The sequence below is a fragment of the Poecilia mexicana genome, unplaced genomic scaffold (assembly GCF_051168715.1).
Source record: "Poecilia mexicana isolate PSO_F unplaced genomic scaffold, ASM5116871v1 scaffold_19, whole genome shotgun sequence".
Lineage (NCBI taxonomy): Eukaryota > Metazoa > Chordata > Actinopteri > Cyprinodontiformes > Poeciliidae > Poecilia > Poecilia mexicana.
The window spans coordinates 25,923,037-25,944,186 of record NW_028263388.1 but is presented as its reverse complement, the minus strand read 5'-3'; the positions used below and the strand labels follow the sequence as shown (position 1 = coordinate 25,944,186).

Here is a 21,150-nt window from a genome sequence, read left to right as displayed (position 1 = left end):
TACAGATATGAATCGCAGGACTATTGGAGACGACAAATAGCCCTCTCATATGCTTCAAACGGTTTTTGGATCGGCCTTACGGATCCTGAACAGGAAGCAGTTCAAACTGCTTTTTTCATCAAAACTGACTGGGTGTCTCATAAAGATAGAAATCCTTCTCCACCGTTCTGTCTCACACCCTCTGTTGGCTGAGGATTAATCGCTATAGCAACAGAATACAGAGAAAGGCAGAGCTGCTGGTTTGGACTACAAAGACTCTGTAGTTCCAAACATGGCGGGACACTTTAATTCAGAGGGCAGAGCAGAAGGTCAGAACTACAACATGGTGGAGCACTCAATTATTACAGAGGAGGGCTGAGCTGGCATTTAGAACTACTTGCTGTTTTGGGCATTATAAAGTTGGATTCACCAAACCACTGTTACACATTGAATTAGTGTGGCCATTTAAATGAAGCTTACTGACAATTTCAAAATAAAAGCCATGACATTTTTCACATCAGGTAATTGTTCTTTTGGGCTTTATGTGACTGGTTTAAACAAACCACTGTTACAGATTGAATTAGTGTGGTCATTAAAATGAAGCTTACTGAAACTTTCAAAATAAAAGCCTGCATATTCCTCTCACGTCAGTGCACCGCCGTAAGCGGTGCAATAATATTAAGCTTTTTTAATGTTTTTTTTTTCTCAGGATAGTGAACTGCCTTGCACAGCAGTACAAACCAGCAGCCTTAACTGCCATAGCTGTAGTTCATTCTATGGTCAAGACTCAGTTAAAAGAGAGGCCTGAGCAGCATGTAAGAACTACAAACACCTAAGAATAGCTAAGAGGAAAACATTGGACTATTCTTAAATGGCCTTCTATGAGCCCTGACCTAAATTCTAATGAGCATCTTTGGAAGAAGCTGAAACATGCTGTCTGGAAAAGTTTTCAAACCCGAGACAACTGGAGTAGTTTGCTCATGAGGAGTGGGCCAAAATACCTGCAGAAAGGTGCAGAAGTCTCATGGACAGTTATAGGAATCGCTTGATTGCAGTGATTGCCTCAAAAGGTTGTGCAACAAAATATTAAGTTAAGACTACCATCATTTTTTGTTTCATGAGTATTTTTTAAATAATTATGAAGCATGTTTAAAAAGATATGTCTGACATTCATTTTCATTTTTTATTCATTACCTTTGTCAGATTCAAGTTATTTCTGTGACAATTGTGGGTTTTTCTTTCATTAACTGAGGGATACCAACAATTTTGTCCATGTGTGTAAGTACTTTCAACCATGAGCTGTCAGAGCAGGTATGAAACATCCTAAGATACACAGCTCTGACATAGGAAAAAACCAAAATGTTCAATAATCAAACAGTGAAGTGACAAAATGAGCTCCGTCTATAGAGATGCGTTAAAATAAATATTTTTGCTTTTTATTTTTCTACTGCATAAAAAAACACTTCACTGTTTACAATCAGAGTTGAACAGAACACAATACCCCACCATGGTTAGATATAAATAATAAATACACAACCATACCTCAGAAAATTATAAAAGTCACAAAAACATATAGAATAAAGGATCAATAAAGGTAATAATTATAAATAACTTTATGTTGATAATTGCTTGCTGTGTTTCATCACAGAGTGCTGCTCCTGACCAATTTGTCAGCAGTTTCATTGTTTTATTAAATGTATGGGTTTTGTCTAATGATTAAAATTTATTAGCTTTGACACAGTGAGGATTATTTTCAAATTCAGAACATCTCAGCATTTTCAGGTCAGGGGTGACAACAGGGGGAAGATAATAAGAATTTGGTGAGGTGGCACATCCCTAGGTAGCTTCATAGAGAACTGTGGTGTAACTATGAACATCTTCCATCAGGAACACCAGGTTCCTGTTGGGTGCCCAAACATGGAGGAGACAGGAAACAAAGATGTCAGAAAGCAGTAAGTGGCACATGCTCAATGTGTTTCCACACCAGTATTGAAAGTTCATATGACCCAAGTATTTAGTCCAGAGCGGCGTGTACCAGAACACCATGAATGTTTGCTGCCTTAGAGCGCTTCATCTTGTTGATTGAGGTCTGCAGGTCAGACTGACAGATAGGACGTATAGGGTGTTCTTCCTCCGAACTGAGAAACAGCAAAAAAAAAAAAAAAACACATCTGAGACAACACTAGGCATACCTGGGACACGCGAAATGTGATTGAATAGGCGACTCTGCAGCTTACCTGGTGCTCTGGTTGTGGACAAAGTCTCGGACGCAGAGCAGTGCTGCATCACGACACGTTTCTCTGAGGTCACTTCCTGAAAAACCCTCCGTCTCCTTGGCAACAAGTTTAAGGTCAACAGAGGTGTCCACCTGCAGGTGATTATAAACCATCAGCTGATCTATCAGTTCACTCTGTTCTGAATTGATCTTTATTCTTATTTGTAAGAAATGCTGCAGCAATGTAGAAAGTTGTCTCTGCCACTTCATGCCTGAGGTATGAGCCACCAGCAGGTGGCAGAGACAACTTTCTTTTTTATTAACAAACCAGAGTATGTTGGGGGAGGAAAAAAAACAAACAAAAAAAAAAAAACATGCCCATAATTTAATAGTTAGAGGCTGCAGTTCCGCCCCCCCTCCTCACCATGGGCTCAGTGTCTTAACAACATGGAGGCAGAGGCTCTGAGAATGCTCAGCCATTATTAGATCGAGGGCAGCCAGACTAATTTATTTTGCTAAATTGTTATATTTAGCTAAATACTATTGTTGAGGATCACAAGCTGGACTCCTGATGCACAGATATATATATATATATAAAAAAAACACTCAAAAAAAGGGCACTTGAAGCATAAAGGATGAAAGGGCTCAAGCCCCCCCTGCATGTGCCTGAGGTGTGAGTCAAGTTTAAAATCTTATTTACAAATTAGTCTGTCCCGCCTTTAGGTGACCCCGCCTTTCATCCAGAACAGACTTGATGGGTGAAGTATTTCAAAGTTTTCACAATTGATCATTTTAATGGGAATAAATGGCAAGTTTGTTTTCTCGAGCTGAACTTACTTTTTCATTCATCAGAATCAGACGAAGGATGTCCTCTCGCTGCCTATCGCTCTGCAGAAACAAACAGTGTTGGCATCTTCTACAACAGGATCTCTGACAGAACTTGTAAATACTATGACTGTACATACAGGTAGGTTGATGTGAAACCTGGTTGGCATCCGCCGCAAAATGGCAGAGTCCAGGTCCTGAGGACGGTTGGTCGCGCCCATTATGATCACCTGACATGGAGAAAACTATAAGACCACATCCACCTGCTTGTGTGTGCATCTGTTTTTTGCACACGCACCTGGCAATGATGGTCTGTGTCTAGTCCATCCCACAGACTCATAAACTGGGCTTTCATCATGGCTGTAGCCTCGTGGTCTGAGGTTGAGCGACTCCTCAGGAACGAGTCTAAATTCAAAAGCAGTGATATGTATTGGAGCCATGCAGATACTACAACAGGTGCTTAATTCATACAGGTCGCAAACAGACTACAACTATCTGTAGTCAGTCACTGTGTGCACATTTCTCACCAATCTCATCAATGAAGATTATAGAAGGCTGCAGCTTAACAGCCAATGAGAATACAGCAGCAGCCAGTTTCTGCGACTCCCCGTACCACTTGTCCGTCAGTGTGCTTGGCTGTAGGTTGATAAAACGAAACCCTGTCTCCTTCGCTGTTGCCTTGGCGATCAGTGTTTTTCCACAGCCAGGGGGGCCATAAAGCAGTACGCCTGTTAAAACGACGACAGGATAAGGCCAACACTGACTTTTACTTTTCTAATTTCAGAATAAAACTTGTTTGGATCATAAATAAACTACTTATTTCCAAACTCATGATGACTTCCTCCATGGGATCTGCCCAGCGGTCAGTTTGATTTGAACTCATTCAGCTGATGTCTTAAAGTACCACCTAAGCATCCCGACAAGGGTTTTTAAAATGTCCTAGCTGTCCACAGACAAACAATGGGAACTATTGGCTTAGAACATCTAAATGTAGACAAGGTTTAGTTAAATTAAACTCTTGATTACATGATTTGAATCTCAGAGAGGTTTTATGTTCTCATTTTTAAAGAGCACTGACTGTATGCAATATTTGATCCTCTTAATTATAGCAAACATAAAAAGTCAGCCATCAAGCAACAACATTCAAAGAGGTTGACATAAAAGATTCAGCTACTTTAAACTGCCTTCTACTCCGCTACCCAAAGGAAATAGACACCTTAAGTCTGGAGATAACCAGCAGCCATATGTAAAAAAAAATATTTTTTTGTTTTTTTGCTTATTTGCTAAAATTGTCACAATTTCCTGACAGTATTATATGAGTAGGCCTGTCACAGTAACAAATTTTGCTGCACAATAAATTGACCCAGGAATTATTGTGATGAATGATAATATTGTTGTTTTGAGACAATTTTTAAGTAATATGATGGCAGTTGCATAATAATTCAATAAAACATTCTCAAAGATCAATAAACTTTAAATTCTACTGAACATTTAACATTGGAACTGGAAGATACGTTAAATATCCAAATAATGGGTGAAAAAAAAAAAAAAGAATTGAAGTCTCGGTAAACAAATTTTCCTTCAAAAAGGGACTAGTTAAGACCAATGCTGGCTCCTCCTGGCTCTGATTGGTTGTTTCTAATCAGGAGTGATGCATTTCTTCACACAGCAACAACAGCTCAGGGAGGAGGCGGAGGAGATTGATCTTTTCAAAGATTATCTGTCTCATATTATACCGTCATGATATGGTGACAGTTTTAACAAAGATGGGGAAAACATTTTTTGTAAAAGTAACACAAGACTGGAAGATTGACATCTTAGATAAAAATAACCAACTAAGAACATATGGAAAGAACCAACAAATCAGATGGGGAAAAAAATACTAACAGAAACAACTGAACAGCCACAGGGTACTGACAGATCAGACGCCAAGAACCAAAAGAGAACATACAGCAATAAGAAACAAAACAAAACTTACAGCAAATATGACAGCAAGAACAAAAAGAGCCAAAGATCACAATCACTACCTCAGGTCCAGAGTCCTTTAACCCATGATTCCATCTCTAGAAAATGTCACAATTCAAATCGGAGACAAATTTAGAGGGAATCTCCATTATCACTAAAATCTAAGGGTTTTAACCCGTTTTGATCATTTTATTACAGACCTATCCAGTCATGCTAAAACCAAACCTGCATATCTGTCTTTAAAAATTCTTGTCTCTGAACTCAATACTCTTTTCTCAGGTTCAACATGATCTTAAACCTACCTCACAGCTGCAATCATATGACACAGGTAAACAGTAGGCAACTGAGTGAGCTCTGACCTTTGGGAGGCTGCAGCAGTTTGGAGTTCTGGAACAGGTGTCTCTTCTGAACAGGCAGGATCACAGTCTCCTTCAGCTCAGTGATGACCTCGTCCAGACCAGCGATATCTCTCCAGGTGATCTATCAGAGGTCAGAGATTAGACGCAGTCTTGACTCTCCATCAACTCTTATGAGGAGAAACTACCTGCATGCTCAATGGGTCCACCAGATGAGCAGCAATACTCATCTCGTACTCCGACAGCTTGACGTTCTTCACTCCAATCTGACGCATCAACTTCTCAGCCTGTTGACAAGAAATCAGAAAATTAATGAACAGCCACAAAGCTGAGAATAACAAGGCTGCCACACCCTCACCTGCTTCTGAGCTTCCACCTTCTGCTTTCGAGTTGGGTCAATAGCGTCCACCATCCACTTGATGGTGAAGTAGGTTACAGCTCCAAATATGGTGAGTCGGAAGAGCAGACCAATTACCTCGTTCCTCCCCAAAGGACGGGCAATGTTATCAGCTGGAATCTCTTTCAGAACCATGGTCACTCTCTGAAACACACACACACACACACACCTGGCTGTACGCAATGTTACTTAGTTATACTTAGTTGAGACAGGAGAACAAGAGTTCACTAGAAAATTTCTGAAGTTTAAGTGGGGCCTGCCAAAGTGTGCCCGTCAGTTGGAACCCAGCAATCTGATGCTAAAAATTAGCATCAATGCTAAGTTTAGCTAAAATAATATTAATAGCATGTGGAGAATCACAAGCATGTTGACTAACATGGACCTACTCCATTCAATATATTAAACCTAGTTTATGAGCTAAAATTAGCCAAAATGCTAATGTTGGCAAAAATGCTGTCAGTGGCATGTGGGATGTCACTAGCATGATGTCTTTCTTTGACTTGCTCAAAGAAAGAGCAATTCAAGAGCACACTGACTATGTTTAGTCAGTGTGCTAAACATAGCTAATAAATAAATAGCTCAAATGCTTACTTTAAAGGGAAGGCAGGCTAATGCTAATGCACTATGCTAGTGGGTAGCAGTGAACTGCTAATATTTTTACTAATGTTATTGCACTGCCTTGTAACCTGTGAGAAAGAAATAGTTAAAATACTTATTTTATGGAAAGAGCTAATATTAGTGCTCTGAAGCACCTTGACAGAAAACCGTCAGCCCGAGAGCAATTCTGATAACATTTTATGGAAGCAGGCATTCAGTGTGATGTCATGACCGTATTACATATCAGTGGAGCAATATTTGTGGATGTGAGGGCTAGTTAAAAAATGTTTGGGGGTCAGAAATTCACTCCGTTTCTCACTCTAGCGAAGCAGCAGTTATTTTCAGTTACACTCTTAATTTTACAAAAAATTTAAAACTTTCGTGCGCAGTGCTAGAGACAAGTTGTGAAAAAACTGCAAATTGTTTCTAAGTACTGTCTTCACCTCTGAACAGAGCACGGACGTATACAAAGTGAAAGTTGAATTCTATGTGAATCCATGACCACACATAAATTCCTCAAAAATAGTGTTTTTTTGCTTGTTTGTTAACCTCCCCCCACTGATTTGTATGGGATTTTGGGACATCACTTTCGCGAATTATGTCGCCATGGTAACTCCGATTTCCCTTAAAAGTAATAGCTCCCTTCTCGAAATCGAGCCGCATGTTTTGATACCAATGGGCTCTTTGCACCTACGGCGTTGACGTCACATCTCCAGGAGCTAATGCGGCTCACTTGTTTCTGCTTTGAGTTACCATGACTGGTAGAAAAGACTAAGTCGTATTTCAGATGCAAAAAACACAATACTATGAACATTGTTGTCTTCCTAATATAATGGGCTTTTAAGTTTTCATTAATTTCCAAGCGATCCTGAATTAAGAAGATGGTGGCTTGTAAATATTTGCCACTACCAGTTAAAGCTAACGCTGCACCACACAAAGTTTGCAGCCTTCACTTCACTCCGGATCAGCCTAAAAATACGAGGGATACGGATGATAAATAAAGGAGCCTCCCTGAGTCATTTCCATGGAATCACTTCTGTATTAAGCCTGAAAGAGTTTATGGGAACGAGAGAGCAGACCAGAGCCAGACAGCCAAGCTACTGATCCGCCTGTACATACTGCTGTAAACACCGTCCTATCTGAGCTCTTCACAAGAAACATGCAAAGGTAATAAAACGAAATAACACGGAGACATGAAGCAACACGGTCATATTTTTCTAAAAGCAGCAACTTTTAACCTGAACGGTCAGCGGAACCAGATCTCTGACACCAGAGCTGCGTTACTGTTAAGCTATGAGGCTTGTTGTGCTTCGGAAGTAAAAAGCCCGAACTGTAACCTCCCCCGTTAGTCTCTGACACTAACGACAATAAACACACTTGAAAATTAGGTAAAAACATTGTCCGTTAGAATGTTTAGATACTTAAATAGCACATTTTTACTAGAACAATGTCCGAGAATATTGCCTACTAGCATAAGCTAACGTTAATGTTAGCCACAAAGTTTAAGTAAAACTCACCTACGTGTCAGTGAATGTATAACGAGGCGAACATCTTAAAACCGTTCTCCAGCTGACTTGTTGGGGCTTCGGATCGATGTACAAACCTTGGCCAAGTCCTAGTGTAAAATTATATTTTTATTGGATCGGAAACAATCGAGCCGCTTTTCCCCGAACGCGGAAGCTGAGGTGCAAAGAGCCCATTGTGTGGAGGTGCACGTAGTGGCGGTATGAGACGCATTAACGGTGACGGAATAAAAATGAATAAATGAATGTTCGAAAATAACAGTAAAGCCAGCTCGCACTCGATTTTCACATACTCCATGAAACAAGTCATTACTCTGAGCTCTTTTCAGAGTAAAAGCTGACATTCGGTTCATGTTTGATCTACTGCAAGTAGGCCTGTCGCGATAAACGATAAATCAATTAGTCCCACGATAAATTAAACCTATTGACCTCATTTTAATTATCGGCTTCATCGTCTCTTCCTGCCTTTTTTTCCTTTCTGTTGATGACACTCAATGAAAAAAGGCCCAACTCCGGTGCTCTCCACTGACCCTCCCTTCCTTAGTGTAATGTCCAGCGCACACTACACGAGTTGTCGGCCCATTTTCAAAACCTGAGACCACCACACATTAGTCGACAGAAATCCTAGGTATAACGGTTCGATCAGGTTCATTGTGCCGTGCTGTGTCCAGCCACATGGGCACAAAATAATGGCTACAAGTCCAGTTAACTAATTTTAAGATCAGGCATTAATCAATGCTTTACTAGAATCTATCTGTGATGCATGTGGCTAGAGTCAGTGTAAAGTCCTGACTGAATGAAAATCATTGCAACCTATTTATGTCACGTTAACGAAGAACAGCTGAAAACCTACCGAGTTTATCAACTGCGGTAGCAATTTGACTCCAACTCCTCTCCTTGTCATTTCTATATTCTTTGCACAAAATGTTGAATAAACATTAATGTTGTTTCCACATGCCGTGTCAGCTGTTTGAGATTCCCCTCCGTAATTTCCCCTCAGAAATCACGGAGGAGAATCCCCGCTTTCTGATTGGCTATCTGTCACATTCAGGGTTAACGCTCTCAGTCGGGGAAAACCCCTGATTTAGATCGGAGCGGCCACTCCGATCTAAATCACACTACAGGATGATCGGTTACGAAACCACCGGCGACAATCTTAGATCGGCCAACTTTCTAAGATTGTTGTAAAGGGAAAATAGGGGCAAAAAATTGTGTAGTGTGAACTACTGCATTAGGTGGTCGGATATGCCCATCTTCTCTATTTAAATCTAGTGATTACTGAAGGCCAATATAGTATACAGACTTCATAATCTGCACTCTTTTGGTTGAATGCAGTATTTTTTTTTCACTTTGACTTTATGTCGTTTAGTTTTTATTTAAGTACGTTTTTTGTTAATGGAGACTGAGAATCCATTTTACTTTTGTTTTTGGTTGTTTTGTTTATTTAGTTTATCAGTTCCATTGTTATGTGTTGTTTTGAAAATAAAGTGCATCTATCTATGGCAGGAAATCGCATGCATTATTAGTCATTTCCATTAAATCAGTGTCAAAAGGTCTTTAAACAATATTATCATTTATCGCAATAATTTTTAGACAATTAATCGCTCAGCAAAATTTGTTATTGTGACAGGCCTAACTGCAAGTAGATTTCCAGCGGCTTCAAGTTAAGACTCTGTATTTATGCAGTTGCAAAAAGAAATAATGTATCAGAAATAATTGGGGATATGAAGCAATGCTGAAAAACTCTGTTTTCAGTGACTTCTCTTACTTCTGGGTGACAGAGGGACACCTCTGGAACACAACCAGCAAATGTCAACCACATCTGATGTATCATTTCAAAATAAAAGCCTATTAAATGAGCACATTTTTACTTTCACCCCCTAGGTTGCCATGCTTATTGCTTAAAAACTCTGTTTCCATGACTTCTCCCATTTCTCGGTGACAGAGGGACACCTCTAGAACACAACCAGAAAATGTCAACCCGATCTGATGTATATTTTCAAAATAAAAGTCTATTTAAATAAGACGTTTTTGCCCTCCCCTCCCCCCGGTTGCTATGCTTTTATTTTGAAATTAATCAGATTGGGTTGACACTTGCTGGTTGTGTTTTAGAAGTGCCCCTCTGCCAGCAGAAGTGAGAGAAGTCACTGGAAACAAAGTTTTTCAGCAATAAGCACTGCAACTTAGGGGGAATTAAATGAAAACGTCTTATTTTAAAAGGCTTTAATTTTGAAATTAAACATCAGATCGGGTTGCGCTTTTATTGTGAAAGCTGCACGTAAATGGGAGCACCATAACATCTAGAGCTGTCGCGAACGTTAATATCGTGTGCGGGCCGGCTTTCAAAGAGGCGGCTAGCTTTACCGTAGTCCTTCACTCTTCCATGCATTGCATATGAGGCAGAGGCTGTTATGGCAGGCCCCAATTAGACAGATTCGTGTCCCCTGCTACAGGAGAACCTGTGGGAATGTTTTGTGAAATAAAGCAGATGCCCCTGATTAACAGATTAAGTCTTTAATCTGAGATTTTTAAACTAATCTCTGAGCTCCGGTCTCACATGAAAGCTCTCAATGTCAAAATTAACAAGTGTTAAGTCTGAAAGTTCATGTTCATGATCTGGAGCGGAGAATGTCGGTTCTCTGAATTAAAAACAGATCGTTGACGGACGTTCTGATCTGGTGGTGGACTCGACTGGAAGATCATGTCTCTGTGGTTATACACATTACAAATTGACACAAGCTTAAAAGGAATCTGGCATGATGATAAGTACGTGATCACAAAGGAAGTTATACCAGCTCAAATACAGTTAGCCTTTATGCCGTCTTGGCCTCCAGGTATAACGAAACTGGAAGTGACCTGAAGCTAACTCGTATTAGCAAGGGTTGACCTTCGCTTAATGGTTCACGCCGGCAACAATATGTAAGGAACCATGAACCGATCCCCACAACGGACCAACAGTAGTTCCGCTTGACCCAGGGGAACACAAAACCAGACAAAGCTGCTATCAGCATTAAAGAACTCACCTTATCCCAGGAGGACCGGCTTCCGTATGTCTGAGAGCAAAGTGCAGGATCTTCTTCTTCTTCTTCTTCTTCTTCTTCTTCTTTTTCTTCTTCTTCTTCTTCTTTTTTATGGCTCCAAAAGTTGGAAAGCAACGTATTGATGTGCATTACCGCCATCTACTGGAGTGGAGTGTGGACCGGAATGGAAAATGTATATTGCCCCACACTAAAACAACCAAAATAAATATCAACAACACTATTAGGAAATAGTGAAGGATTAACTAGTGATAGAAGAACTATATGACTGATATTATGTGAGATAAATCAAAGTCTTTTTTAATGTTCTCTATAACCCAGCCAAAATAATTTAATTTTTTTTTCCCAACTAGGTTTTAAAATCTCTTGACATGGATGATTTCCATTGTGACACCAATAAGTTGAAGTTAACTGAGGTGGCATCTCTCCCATTTCTAGAAAAGTTGATGTTGGAGTTGTTCTGATGGCACCTGTACATAACCTCAAGGCTTGATACTGAATATTGAAAATATAAATTTTTTTGAGTAATGTTGCTGATGCTGATCCAAAAGCTATACTGCCATAATCAAATGCAGACCTATGTATATTGCATTCAATGCTTTTCTCAGCACTCTCAACTCTCTTAACTTATTCTCTATTTTTTGAATATGAACTTTCCAAGTAAGTTTTTCATCCATCCATCCATTTTCTATACACTCTTGTCCCTATCGGGGTTGGCAGGGGTGCTGGTGCCTATCTCCAGCTAACATTTCGGGCGAGAGGCAGGGTACACCCTAGACAGGTTGCCAGTCCATCGCAAGGCAACACAGAGACAAACAATCATGCAGACACACACACACACACACACACACACACACACACACACTCACACATAGGGAGAATTTAGAGAGTTTTCAACCAGCCATAAACCCCAAAATTTAAATTTACCCTCTCTAAATCATGATTATATTTTTTGCAATTTTAGATTTTCAGACACATTCTTCCTTGTAAAAAAAATAAAGTCTTTGTTTTGTCTATAGAAATTTTGAAACCCCATTAAAAGGACCAGTCTTCTATTTTATTAATTGTTTTTATATCTTTTTAACAATACAGTTAAAGTTTTTACCCCTGTCGAGAAAAGTCGAGATCATCCCACTTCCTCATGCTGGAGATTTTAGTTTAATAATAGCAAAACATAAAGTTACCTTTAAAATTGATTACACAGGTGACATCAAGACCCAACAGTAGACTCGGATGGGAATAAAATTAATCTGGTTGTTATTGTGTCCTGCAAACTTTGCTTTAATTCTACTTTTTTTCTATTTAATCATAAAAAATCATAGTCAGGCAGAAAGAGAGTCATGAAACAGGAAGAGCAGGTTTCCTGAGAAAAGAGGAAGTAAGTTTCCAACCTGCATATGTATAAAAATAGTTCAGACTACTCCTTATTTCAAAGCATTAAAGGTTTAAATAATAAAATCTGAACATTTTGAGTAATTGGATAAAACCCAGAGTAAAATACTTAAATTAATAATAATAACTTATAATTAAGCCAGTAATTAATATTGGTTTAACCAATGGTTGTATTGGTTTGATTATAAGCATAGTCACACTTACTCTTACACTTGTGGAAATACTTACAGGTGAAAGAAGTAACTGTAACTTGGTATCAAATAATTAGAATAATGGATTATTCCTGGTTTCTTTTCAGAAATGTCTGTAACTCACATTATGATTATAGTAAGAGTAATTGATAAGTTATGGTTATAATATTATAAATGAATGCTAAATCAGATAAACTAAAAGGTTATACATGTGATTTGACATTGAATTGGAAATGGTGTAAAATATGTAACTGTAATTAAAGATAACTGATGTTGTGTTGAAGGTAGATGGTAGGAGAAAGGTTAGGGGGAAAGAGGAACTAACAAGAGAGCAGAGAGGACCAAGGCCTTATGTGGTAACAAACTGAACAACTTAAATTTTCCAAAGAAAAGATTGAGCAGGCAACAGACGTAGGAGGACTGTTGAGCAACTCAGAGTCAATGGAACAGACATCATGTCTCCAAGACAGTGATGGATATGAGATCATCTGTCCAAGCAGTCAGCCAATGAGACAGGCACAGCAACAAAGCTAGCCAATGCAAACACACCAAAAGGGTGGATAAACCCTTTATAAGGTGGGTGCAAAAGAGGAATCTTTGGTTGGATCCTTCAGGCATCTTCGAGCCAAGATCGAGATGGACAAAGAACTCTGCAGCTGAAGAAGAGCCGGGGCCACGGAGCCGAAGACTGTTCTGCACATGGGGACCAACCCGTTAGCCCCGCAACATGTGGCTTCAAATTGCACTTCTTTCATCAGCTGGGTCCGGACCCCAAAGACAAAGACCAAGGCAAAGATGAAGTTAAAGACAAAGGCAAAGAACAAAGGCAAAGAGGGAAGAAATGGTGCGTTCCTTCCCTGAGACCAGCTCGTCTACATCTCGATGGACCAGAAAGATCGTGAGACGAGGAGAAAGGAGCTACAGAGCCGCAAGACAAGAAGCTGAAGACTGCTACGCACAAGAGGAAGTCACCCTAAGACCCGAGACCTGCTGCTCTAAGTCAGTACTCTTCCTGCCAGCACCCAAGACCTGTGTGATCTCACCATCGAAACAGAGACGAAAGCTCATCAGACCTGTAGGGACGTCTGCCCTCATCGATCAGCACTGTGAGCCTCCTGCTGCTGCAACACCTTCTTCATCATCAGGCCAGTTCTGGGGTTCAAGATGCCAAACTCTGTCTGCGTCTCAAAGATTCCCTTTTTAGTTCTCAGTGCCAGCATTAGGGAAAGATAGCCTAGACATAAAACTGGATCTATTGTACTTCTCCCTCTCTGATAAGAAGGCAAAAGTCATCCATCCATCCATCCATCCATCCATCCATCCATCCATTTTCTATACACCGTTGTCCCTAGTGGGGTCGGGAGGGTTGCTGGTGCCTATCTCAAGCTAACGTTCCGGGCGAGAGGCGGGGTCCCCCTGGACAGGTCCAAAAGTCCTTCGTTTTCCATATAATATATTAATCTTCATTATTTACATAAGTTGAATGTTAGTGCTGATAATTTTCTGGTTTTGACTCATCTTTCCCTGGTTTTCGGATTGGAATAATCACACCAACTTTTTGGCAATTCCCCATCCTTCCTGACCCAGTTATACAATTCTAATAAAATATTTTTAGATGATTCACTTAAATTACTTACCATCCGTAACAAATCAGATCATTTACTGGAGATGACAGTATTTTTTAAGTGCCCTATTCAGTTCTGTTATTCTAAAAAACATGTCAGGACTCTGGGTTTTGGGTTGGGATTTTGGTTTTTGTGTGTTTCTGTTTTATCAGTTATTCTCTAGTTCACTTTAGTTTTACCTTTCAGGGTCATTCTAGCTCAGTGGTTCTTAACCTGGGTTCGATCGAACCCCAGAGGTTCGATGAGTCGGTCTCAGGGGTTCGGCGGAGCCTCTGCCGCGGAGGTAAAGAGACACTTGTGTAAAGTCGTGATGACGCCCCGCTTTGCCATCACTTCCTGCAGAGGATCACGTTACATTGCTTAGCCTATCAGTGCTGCGGAGGAGCACTGATTGAGGGAGTTCCACTCTCAGCATGGATTTGAACTTGTGTCTTTCATTACTTCAGCAAAACTCACCATTTTTACTAAATTCTGTAGCTTTCTTTGTACTTCTAAATCTGCTCCTTAGTCGCATCTTTTCGGGGTTGGTACTGCCTCTAGTGGCGTGGGGGTGGTAACACAACTAATATTACTAAATTACTAAATCAGAATACCGCAGTCTTTATTATTTATTATAAATTTTTCTTTCTCTTAAGAATGTAGAGCTAATTAAATGATCTAAATAAGACCTTAAAGTGGTTCCAGTTTCTCTCGATGGCCAACCTGTTGAAACTGTGGCAAATGTGGGTCGTTCCTGGACAGTCAGCTCAACTTTGCTGAAAACACTGATTATATTTTGAAGAACTGTTCTCAGAGACTCTACCTTTTAAGAAAACTTAGTGATCATGGGGTGCCCCAACTAGACTCTAGTTGGGGCACCCCTATGTCTTGAATTTGGGGGGTGGGGGGGATCATATTTTATTTATCACTACAGAAGGGTTCAGTGAATGCACATATGAAACTGGTGAGTTCGGTACCTCAAAAAAGGTTAAGAACCACTGTTCTAGCTTCTTTATTTGAGGTAACTTACTGTGGTTAGATTTGTCTTGTTTTTGTTATTTCAGGCCCTCATTGTGTTTCTAGTTATGTTTATTTTTATTTCCCTAGGTTCAGTTGTTCTTATATGTCTGAGTCCTTGACCATCTTTCTTTAATGATTCTGGTTAGGGTATTTCTTTGTTTAGTCCTTCTAGTTACTGTAGGTCTGTGGTCCCTAGTTCTTATATTTTTATCAGCCTTGTGTCTGTTTTGGTTGTTTCATAACCTATTTGTCTTTTTCTTTTTCTAGTTCATCATGTTTTCTTTTAGTCTTAATGTTTCTTTAGTGTTAGAATTATTTCCAGCCCCCTTGTGTTTCCTCTCTCACTCTTTTGTGTTCCCCTGTAGATCTTCCTAGCTTCCCTGTGCCACATTCTCCCTGCACCTCAGCCTGACTCCTTCTCTAACTACTCACAGGTGCAATCAGTTTGTCATTAAGCCATATTCATTGTTTCCACTTTCTGCTTCCCTGTATTTTAGCTCTTCTATTCCAGTCACTATTCACCATTGCTACCCTTACCTCACCTCTCCTCGTTAGTCTTCCTATGTGCTTCCTTTGGATTTGTGTTTTTTGGATTATCTTGTGCTCTCCTGGACTGTTCACTTTTTGTAAGTTTTTGTTCTTCATTTTTTATATTAAACATTCAACACCACCTGACATCTCAAGCCTGCTTCATCTGTCTCCACTCTCTTACTACACATTATGATGATGTCCTATTAACCATTTGTAGCTTCCATTTGATGCAATAAATCTCTGTTCTCCAAAATTGTCTACTTTTTTCCCTTCTTCATTAATATTTTCAGAACTATGAATTTTAACAAAATATTTACCAGCATTTTACCTTTTCTCTGTCTTTCACTGCCATTATTTCTCCATCATTTAGTATTGGATATCCACTCACTCTTTTAATCCACTTCATCCTTTTAATCATTGCCTGTAAATTTCTGCCCAACTCCTCCAATAATCACTCTTTGTATTTTTTAATAGTTCTTCTTAAATTTGCTTCCAATTTCTTGTATTCATATAGATTGTGAAAGTTATTTCTTTTTAATAATTTGAAAACTTGATTCTGTTTCTTGATAACTTTAGTACATTTTGTTGTCCTCCCCCTATGGTGGCCGTCAGACGCAAATACGCAGCAAAATAGAAACAACTGCAAACATGTGAAAAACAAAAGCAACAGAGAAAAGATGCAAACAAAAAATCCTGCAATAGCAGAAAATAGGAGCAAACAATCAACAAAACAAATGCAAACAAAAAATGCTACAACCACATATAAAATGCATCAAACACACGCATACCTACACACACACACACACACACACACACACACACACACACACGCACATGAGAAATGCAAACAAAAAAAATTTTGCAAACAGAAAAAGGAGCAAAGGGGAAAACTGCAGTGACCCTGAGGTGCAAACCACTTCAACAAATTGAAAAACCCAACATTAACAAAACGGAAGAGATGTCCCAGTGGAGACATCTGGGACATCTCTTCGGAAAATCATTATTTTTGATTATAGAAAATAATGATTTTCTATTATTTTGAACAAGACTTGAGAAATGAACAGGGCGCTTTGGAGGCTGCCAGTTCAGAAGCGCATTCAAAACTTTATTTGAAATGCCACTTTTAATTCCAGTCTCCAGTACATACAGAACAGAGAAAACTAAGGAGAATGCAATATTGCGTTAATCTATTTATAGTTTAAACAGAGGAGCCAGTGGTTTAGCTTGAGGACGGTGGTATAGCAGGAGTTCATAGACTGTAATGTCTGTGCACCACCAATGTGCATGCACATGTGGTTTCCACAAAATGAGCTCCCAGGGTCTTAGTGTGACACTCAGGACAAGTGCGGCAGATGTCACGGTTGGACATTGCCAGTTTTGGAGAAGTGAAACGACACACACAAATAATCATCTTAAAAGCGCACGCCCAGACCACACAGAGTAAAAGACTTGGAGAGATCAATTGATTACATTTCTTAAAACCACACGTGCATGAGCAAAAAGCTAAAAACAGGAGAAGTTGCCCTGCTCACTCAAAAGTTGGACTATAGCAGAAAAATCATAATTAAAATAATCGTCATTAAATTAATTAGAGGTCCGAGGCTGGGTTTAACTTCCTTCCTTTATTTATTTATTTATTTATTTTATTTTATTTATTACCTAACAGACCACAGTTTGTCATGATGAATAACATAATGTCTGAAAATAGTCAGCAACACTGGAACCCTGCAAAGGGTGGTGGGTTAGGGTTAGGGTTAGGATGTTACCCATCCTCTTCACCCTGTACCCCTCAGACTTCTAGTGTAACTCTGAAACGTGTCACATCCAGAAGTACACCGATGACACTGCCATCATGGGGTGTATCAAAGACAATGAAGAGGAGTACAGGAGCCTGTTGAGGGACTTTGTTGACTGGTGCCATAGAAACAACCTCCAGCTTCCAAGACGAACGAAGTGGTTATTGACTTCAGGAGGGACAGAGGCAGTCCACAACCAGTTCTGATAGGAGCGGAGGTGGTGGAGTTTGTGCAGACCTAACCTCTTGGCTTGTAGCTGGACAACAAGCTGGACTGGACAAACAACACAAAGCAGCTCTATAAGAAGGCTCAGACCAGGATGCACAAGGAGGCTGAGATCCTTTAATACAGAGGTGCCCAAAGTCAGTCCTCGAGGGCCAGCATCCTACATGTTTTAGTTCTCTCCCTGGTGGTAGTAACAACCTTCTAAGCTTATCAATGTTCTTCTTAGGCCTTCTAAAGAGCCATCATTGGATCCAGTTGAGTTAAACCAGGGAGAGAACTAAAACATGGAGGATGCCGACCCCTCGAAGACTGACTTTGGGTATCACTGCTTCAACATCTGTGGAAAGCTGCTGGGGTTGTTTTACCAGTCTGTTGTCACCAGCGTCTCATTATACACTGTGGTGTGCTGGGGTGGCAGTTAGGGTTGCCACCTTTCAGAAATTAAAATAAGGGACGCTCCCCACGGCGTGTCGTCCTACTCTCATGGGGTGGGACTTCCACTGCAGTGATAGATATTATTTTATGGCGGTGTTTTTTGTTTTTAAAAAGTGATCCGTAGAACAATCATTCATGCATAGTTGGTTAGAGTTACCCCAAAATTGTACTCCAATCAGAGTAGCATACACATACCTTAAAAACACCTTTTTAAGCAAGAGTAAAAAGTATTTGGTAAACTACTCAAGTACTGAGTAACTGATCAACTGATCATAACACCTGATTTAATATTCAAAATGTGTCCTCAGACAGCCAAAAGTATAAAAGTTATGTGAAAATTCTGGTACTGTAAAGAGTATTACTAAAATATTTATAGAAATAAGGAGTTAGGTTTGGAGGCTGGTTCTAGACCAAATTTAACACAGGGGCCAGGATAGTTGGTGTTTTTCCATGGCGACACTTGAAAAAGAATGGGGGAACAAAACAAAACAAAACAGAGCATTATTTCATCATTTGATATAATAAGTGAGCCAAAGAGCCACTTGTGTCTCCAGAGATTCAGGTTGCAGATCCTTGGCATCTGCCACTTTCCATCTGGAAAGTGTGATTCTACACAGCAGCTAAAAGTGCAGCATTATAATTTTTAATTTGTTGTTAAAGTAAAATTGTGAAGGTTTTTTAAAAAAGTGATCCACCACTGAGTATTAACATAAGACATTTATTTAGTATAACTTCTTTGGTACCCCGTTTGCCCCCATCTAGAACCGCCCAAGGCTGCAGGTCTATGTCTGGTCCATTAATGACCACTGAACAATGAATCCATAAAATATATCAGCATTTCAAAATAAAACCTACAGAAAGCCCCAACAAACCTTTAAAGTAGGAAATATGTATGTATTTAGTGTTAATCTATTTGTATGTCTTGTTCTTTAAATGACCATTTGTATTATTTAGGCTGCTGTTATTACACATTAACCTTGTGACTACCAGTAGTTCATTTTTGTCCTCTGTAGAGGACATTTCTAAACTTGAATATCTCCCACCCCCTGCATTCTACTGAATTAATTCCTTTTGGTATCTACAGAGGACATTTAGGGCTTTTCAATGATACCACATGTGAAGAGGTGGGGCTTCTGTACTTTCCTTTTTCTAATTCAGAAAAATGGCGTTCATCAGTACAAGCACATTTTATGGAGGGAGACAAAGTAAGTGCATAAAACTTTTTATTGTGCAAATTTTGGTTTAAAATGTTGTTGGCAAATTCTAAATAAGTCTGTTAGCAGCATATTAAAACATTCTATGAATTATTTTAACTGTACTTTATCGTAGTATTTAAAAGTTGAAAAATTGTCCTCTGTAGTGGACATTTGTAATTATTTTTCTGTTTTTTCTGTATCCATCCACCCATCCATTCATCCTCCCACCAACCCATCCATCCATCCATCCATCCATCCACCCACTCATTCATTCATTTATCCTCCCACCAACCCATCCATCCACCCACCCACCAACCCATCCATCCATCCATTCATCCATCCATCCACTCATTCATTTATCCATCCATCCATCCATCCATCCATCCATCCATCCATCCATCCATCCATCCATCCATCCATCCATCCACTCATCCATCCACTCATCCATCCATCCATCCATCCATCCATCCATCCAACCAACCAACCAACCAACCAACCCGGAGAGAACCCATCATACACAGGGAGAACAAGCAAACTCTATGCAGAAAGACCCTGGGCCAGGTTCTGGGTTCTTGGCCTTCTTGCTAGGCAACTGTGCTCAGTTTTGTCAATGTTAAATTCATTCTTATCTTGATGTTTGGATATTTTCTTTCGGACAAACTGGTTGCCATCAAGGTTCAATTTCAAATGTATGGGGTTCCGATGTCCACTGTAGTGGACACATGATATTTCAAAAATAAAAACTTTTTTTCCAAAAAATATGTTTTCAGTATGCTAATTACCTTACAAAGATTGTGGAATTTAAAAAAAATGGTGATTGGACAATATTTTTTTTCCTGGTAGTCAGGAGCAAATAATCAAACCAGTAAAAGCACAATAAGAAACTTACTCATAGCAAAATCTTCTGTACCATATCAGCCTCGGGAGATGATTGAAGGATGAAGAGACGCTGATGTCAAGTGTTTTAGGTTCTGACGGGTCTGCAGTTCCTCTCCTGATCCATGCATACAGCAGCACACTGCGCCACGATGGACACATTTTTTTAATTGCCTGTGTTCATTCTCACTAACATTATTCAGCCTAGGATTTGCGTCTTCCCTCGCACGTCTGTATCTTTATGAGAGGTTTTACTTCTAAGTACGGTGAACAGTCGGGTCGAGGACGTTGTAAAAAGACGCGGGTTGATAGTGTCCGTCTCTAGGTAACCGTGACAACAGCGTCAGTCCATAGCGTTCTGGGGTCCTTTCGCTCCCGCAATGACAATTTAGCTGACTTTAATATTTCCTGTGTTTTGTTTTGGTCGTTATTGTTACACTTAGTGTTGATATGTGTGTGATAGGCGTGTCTATCGGACATTTATAGAATACGGAACAAATCGCGTCCCGTATCGGTTCAATACTGGACGCAACATTTAACGGCCAAATACAGGATGATTCCATATTTGAAGGGACGGGTGGCAACCTTAAGATACTATAAAAGCATAATCCATCTCACGTCCAGGTAACGTAGGTGATCCAATGCTGTCAAGGTGAAGGGCCATAACAGAACCATATTCCGAAAACAGCGTTGCAGGAGCTCCACTCCGCTTGTTGCCAAGGAAACGTGTCTGCGTCTGGATCCGTCTGGTCTGTTCCTACGTCAGTACAAGACTGGACTCTCTGGCAACAGCGGCAGAGAGAACATTACATGACACAAAATAATTGAGAACCACTGATTTTCTATTATTTTGAACAAGGCGGCAACAGGATGTCTGTCTTGTAGAAAATAAAAGCATGTGGCATGACGTAACCGAAGTTTATATAGAATATAGGAAATAGTCTAAATCTGTTGGTTTCAATTCTTCAAATGCACTTAAGAAAAGACAA

The 21,150-nt window shown here is 39.8% G+C and overlaps 1 protein-coding gene across 1 annotated transcript; it reads right to left on the bottom strand.

Moving 5' to 3' along the window:
• Nucleotides 1-1,389: 1,389 nt before the first annotated feature.
• Nucleotides 1,390-11,006, bottom strand: atad1b (ATPase family AAA domain containing 1b). The gene is made up of 10 exons (XM_088001019.1): nt 10,881-11,006; nt 5,699-5,881; nt 5,529-5,627; nt 5,344-5,464; nt 3,547-3,747; nt 3,318-3,424; nt 3,160-3,249; nt 3,032-3,082; nt 2,217-2,347; nt 1,390-2,117 (listed from the first exon to the last, which is right to left on the bottom strand). The coding sequence occupies exons 2-10, from the start codon at nt 5,870-5,872 to the stop codon at nt 1,994-1,996; spliced, it is 1,098 nt and encodes a 365-aa protein (XP_087857145.1). The 5' UTR covers nt 5,873-5,881; nt 10,881-11,006; the 3' UTR covers nt 1,390-1,993.
• Nucleotides 11,007-21,150: the final 10,144 nt, after the last annotated feature.